Source organism: Oncorhynchus kisutch, linkage group LG8, assembly GCF_002021735.2.
Source record: "Oncorhynchus kisutch isolate 150728-3 linkage group LG8, Okis_V2, whole genome shotgun sequence".
Lineage (NCBI taxonomy): Eukaryota > Metazoa > Chordata > Actinopteri > Salmoniformes > Salmonidae > Oncorhynchus > Oncorhynchus kisutch.
Window position 1 is genome coordinate 65,695,318 of NC_034181.2, and position 4,425 is coordinate 65,699,742.

Genomic DNA, 4,425 nt, shown 5'->3' on the forward strand with positions numbered 1-4,425 from the left:
TCAGCTAGCCATGAACATGCCACTCTGTGGAAGGAGGACAGTCTGGAATATGCCTTTGATATATGCGCTTGTCACTGTCCTAATGACGAATCCATCTGTGCGGAGTCCAGTGCAGGGCTTGGAGGAGATGGTCTCATCCTTCAGCTATTTAGGTTAATGTCCTCGCACTCTTCCTCCCCAATCCACTCCCCCATGTAGCTCATCTATGCCTGCTCACAGGTGGTCTTCACCTGATTCCGCCTGTAGAGGAATTGAGCGGTGATAGAGCCATTGCTCATACAACTGGGCCACAACAGAATGATCCTAGTGTAAATGAGTGTTTCAATACAATGTCGACTACATTACACAACAAAATAATGACATACATGGACACCAACTCTGAAATGTGTTGAAAAGTCCTTTGAATGTGTATATTATCCTAATGGCCAAGGAAGAATAATTTGCCTCTTGGTTGATCTTTTTACTTGCATCAGATCCACGTATTTGATTGGGGCACGTGACTACCACCTAACGTGCCACAGGTGTGGTAGTGGTATTTATTGTTGTGCATACCACGGCTTGGTAAGTTGATTTTATCATGTAAATTCACCTGAAATCATTTTGAAGAGCATGCCCTTGGGTGTTTTCTTTTTTAGGTTTCACAGAGGAAGTGACAAACAATATGACCGACAATGTTTGCAACACTCAATTTGTCTGAGTCCGAGGACACCAATCTAACCAGCGCAGATACGCAAATGCTTCTAGAACGGCACAGGCCCATTAAAATTGGCATAATATCAGTTTTAGGAGCGATGATCACGTTGGGGAATATTGCAGTCATTATGGTGATTTCTTCATCGGTGTCCGGCTGGTCAAGGAACTCTCGATACTTTTTACTCTCACTCACAGGTGCTGATTCGGCGTTTGGACTGATCATCACGCCCTTGAATCTGTGCGTCAGTCTGGCGAAAGACTACAGTGAAGGCCCAGACTCCCTCTGTCACATTGTGGCTTTCTTCAACGCGACGATTTATTCGACTTGCATGTACACACTGGCTACAATAAGTCTAGAGCGATACATAGCAGTGTTTTACCCACTTAAGTACTCATCACTGATGACAAGGAGAAGAACGCTGTTTTTGATCGCGTTTGCATGGTGTTTTCCTCCATTTTTACTTGTGCCCATATCATTTCCTAACGGGATAATTGAGGTCCACTTTTCTACAGCGTCACTGGTTTGCAATCCATCGTACTCTACTAACGTCGTGTACACTCTAACGTTGACGTGCCTCATCTTCTTTCCTTGTTCAATCATCATGACTTGCGCAAACCTGCGCCTTTGGTTTGCTGCAAAGAGACAGCGGGTAAAGATGCGGGCACAACACCTGGGTCGTCACAACAGACCCGACGTAGCCTCCAGGGTGCTTGTCCCTGTAATGACCGTGTACTACACATGTTGGACGCCGTGCATGGCGGCAATTATCTATAATGGTGAGTAGGCCTATAGAAAGAACCAGTTGGTTTACATTTAGTGGATGAAGGAACTTTGTAGTTGGAACTTCTAAAATTCAGTCAAGGTGCATGTTTTTCCCAAAGTCACTCACCACCCTTCTAAATGATCTCAGGAAAATTGCCGTAACAAATGTAGGCTACAAGGCTGTAAAGTGGAAATGCCAATGTGCTGGGTGTAAGATGACCGAGGTAGGCTGATGAATCAGACTGATATGGGCAGCTTCTGGTATACCGCCTTAAACTAAGCCGTCTCAACGGGAACGTTTCTTTACATTCAAGACTCTAGAATAAAATTACAATTTACACTACCGGTTGTCAGTATAGTTGGTTAATCAAATTTGCCCCAGGAAAGTGTTATTTACCCGACTTTTTGGAGCGCTGGTATTGCTGCTGAAATATCTATCACCTGGCACATGCGGAAAACCATGTAAACACCTGCAAAACTCTGGTCAGTATGCATGCATCAAAGTGCAAGTCCTTCAGTCTTGTGCACGTGCCTTGGATCAGGAGCAAACGCATCTTGATTGTCCCCACATTTTGAAGTCTTTTAATAGTACTTTTCTGTGGATATTTTGACCCACTGATGAACCATCAGACAATCGGCAGTAAGTTCAAATTGTATTCAACGTTCGTGATAGACAAGGGAATATGGGTTATTTGTACATGTGTTTGCAGGGCGCCGCATACTAGTTTGCTTGCTTTAACTCGGCTAGGTGATGTTTTTGCAGAGAAGATCTTAGTCGTGCAATGTTACTGCACCAAACATAGTTGTATGTATTTCTCAAGTGAAAATAATTGCATGAAAACTAGTCGTCTCATTTGAATGACAAAGAACACTTCATTGAAGATTCCTGTTCACACTCCTGCTAGAAGTAGTACTGTTGACAATCTTTCTTCGACTGACTATAGTCCGTCTTATTTCATAGCCTATGCTGTCCCTTTTGTATGCATTTTTCTCTCTCTGTTATGTTTTCCACCAGCCATCTCGGGCAACAGAGTTCCAGAGTGGATGGAGTTTTTGGTGGTGTGGCTCCCAACCTCCAACGGTTTCCTCAACTGCATCTTCTACTTCTGGATCAACCGCAGCTTCCGTAGAAAGTTCTGCCTGCTCTTCCAGCGGCTGTGTCTCACATTGTGCCCAGATTTGGCCACGGCCCTGGGCTGCACAGCCAGCTCACAGCCTGTAGTCTGGGACAATAACAACACCCTCCAGGAGCGCTGCTCCAGTGTGTCGTCAACCTGCACCCTGATCACCCTGGCCAGTGACACCCCCTTCTGAGGGATTAGGCTTCTCATAGACATGGTACTCACTCACATTATTCAATGATACATCTGGTAAGTTTCAACGCCAAACACCTGAAGGACATTTAGGAGAGCTGCTTATATTGAGATCGTGGTATCCGGTTATATTTAAAAACAACGTGTGGCAAGGAGACATGGGAGTGCTGTCAGGCCATGGTGTGGTGTTTGACAGGGGCTTTGAAGCATTTATCTTCCTCACCATCACTATGCAGTTTGAGTTAGTTTGAATATTCTTTTGTTGTATTTTTGGTTTGTTTTTGGAACCCAAACATAATTCTTTAATTTTATTCATCCCCAATTGACAGTATTTGGTCCATGCTGGAATGCTTTTTTTATAGATTTATTTGTTTTACATTTTACTGTCACATCAAGTGTTGTCAGAATTTCATGCACCAACAGTGAAAACCTCTTAAACCACATTTTTAGTAACTTCTTTTAGTTTGTAAATCCATCTGAATGTAGCCCTCAACCAGCCATGTCTCCCGCCACCTTGTTTGTATTTGCATTATCAGTATTTTACGTGGTGCTACAATTTTATCTGCAGGTTGTCTACAGCTCATCAATATGTTGCACTTAAATGTCAAGAATGTTTAATTCATTGAAATATTTAGCCATCAAACAATAACATTTATTTGGTGAACTTCACTAGGAAATGTTTACAAGCTCTTTGATGGTCTTCAGGCCATCTACTCTGTACACCTATATCTTGTATATCAAAGGCCCGGCGTATACGTAGCAGCCTTGCAAGGTAAACCTTAGTCATTGAATTTCACCCCGAGAAAAGTAATTAAACGGCTCTAGTGTATAAAAGTCCCCACTACACGTGTCTGTCAGCGTTACCCTTTCCCTCCCTTTGACTTAGCTTCTCATATCACCAGGGTCACCTCCCAATTCGTGGTCCCTTTTTTAAAGCTGTTAAGACTACTTATGCATAACCAATACTGCTACTGTCCGCCCTACATTGTTATGATATTGGGCAGCTCTCTTATACTATTTACAACTTCCTTTAGACATGCTATTATGGTAAATGTTGACGGTGAAACCTGTTGATTGTGAACCCATCTCTTTGAGATTCATGACCTGGCATGTATAGTGTTTGGCTGAAATCTGAAAATATAGTCCATATTTATTATGAAACTTGCCAAACTATTGGTGCTTTCAAGTGTAAAAATAAGTACTTGGACTTTTACGAATGTTTGTATGTTTAAAATGTATTTTGTGAATAGTTGAGTGACTTGGCTGTGTACATAACAATTTTATATTGTTTATAAATAAGTGAAAATCCCCCAAAATGTTTGTGATTGGGAAATAAAGCATAATGCCTTTATTGTGTTAATTAGTCATTTAGTGTGGCATGGAAAAGGAGAGGCAGATTTGAGAAGCTGCCTACATGGGAATTATGCTCTGCAAGAGGCTTCACTGAATATCACTTATTTCCCACACCATATTTACTCCAATTTGAGGTCAAGTCAGACTCACACAGGTTTCTGTGCCTTAGCTCAGGAGATCCAGTCATAGGTGGTGGGCCGACACATTGTATCTGCTTTAGTTTTCAAGATGATAGGTCTCTGCTGAGTGAGGGAGGAGCTGTTTTTTTACATAGTGTATATATTTTTTTCTGCATACATTTCT

At 42.1% G+C, this 4,425-nt stretch overlaps 1 protein-coding gene across 3 annotated transcripts; it reads left to right on the forward strand.

Moving 5' to 3' along the window:
* Nucleotides 1-452: 452 nt before the first annotated feature.
* On the forward strand, nucleotides 453-4,120 carry zgc:162592 (G-protein coupled receptor). Of its 3 annotated transcripts, none has more exons than XR_002255987.2 (2): nucleotides 453-561; nucleotides 2,472-4,120. XR_002255987.2 is itself a non-coding variant. In XM_020489053.2 (2 exons), exons 1-2 carry the CDS (start codon nucleotides 672-674, stop codon nucleotides 2,768-2,770), a joined length of 1,098 nt encoding a protein of 365 aa, XP_020344642.1. In that variant the 5' UTR covers nucleotides 560-671; the 3' UTR covers nucleotides 2,771-4,120. The 3 variants fall into 3 exon arrangements, 2 of the variants coding, with proteins under 2 accessions (XP_020344642.1, XP_020344643.1); XM_020489053.2 differs by having other exon boundaries at nucleotides 560-1,470; XM_020489054.2 differs by lacking the exon at nucleotides 453-561 and adding an exon at nucleotides 1,523-2,096.
* The last annotated feature ends 305 nt before the right edge of the window (nucleotides 4,121-4,425 follow it).

Coding starts and splice junctions, on each gene's coding strand:
- zgc:162592 (XM_020489053.2), top strand. CDS start 672: ATGTTTGCAACACTCAATTTGTCTGAGTCCGAGGACACCAATCTAACC. Junction 1,471..2,471: donor GGCGGCAATTATCTATAATG/GTGAGTAGGCCT, acceptor GTTTTCCACCAG/CCATCTCGGGCAACAGAGTT.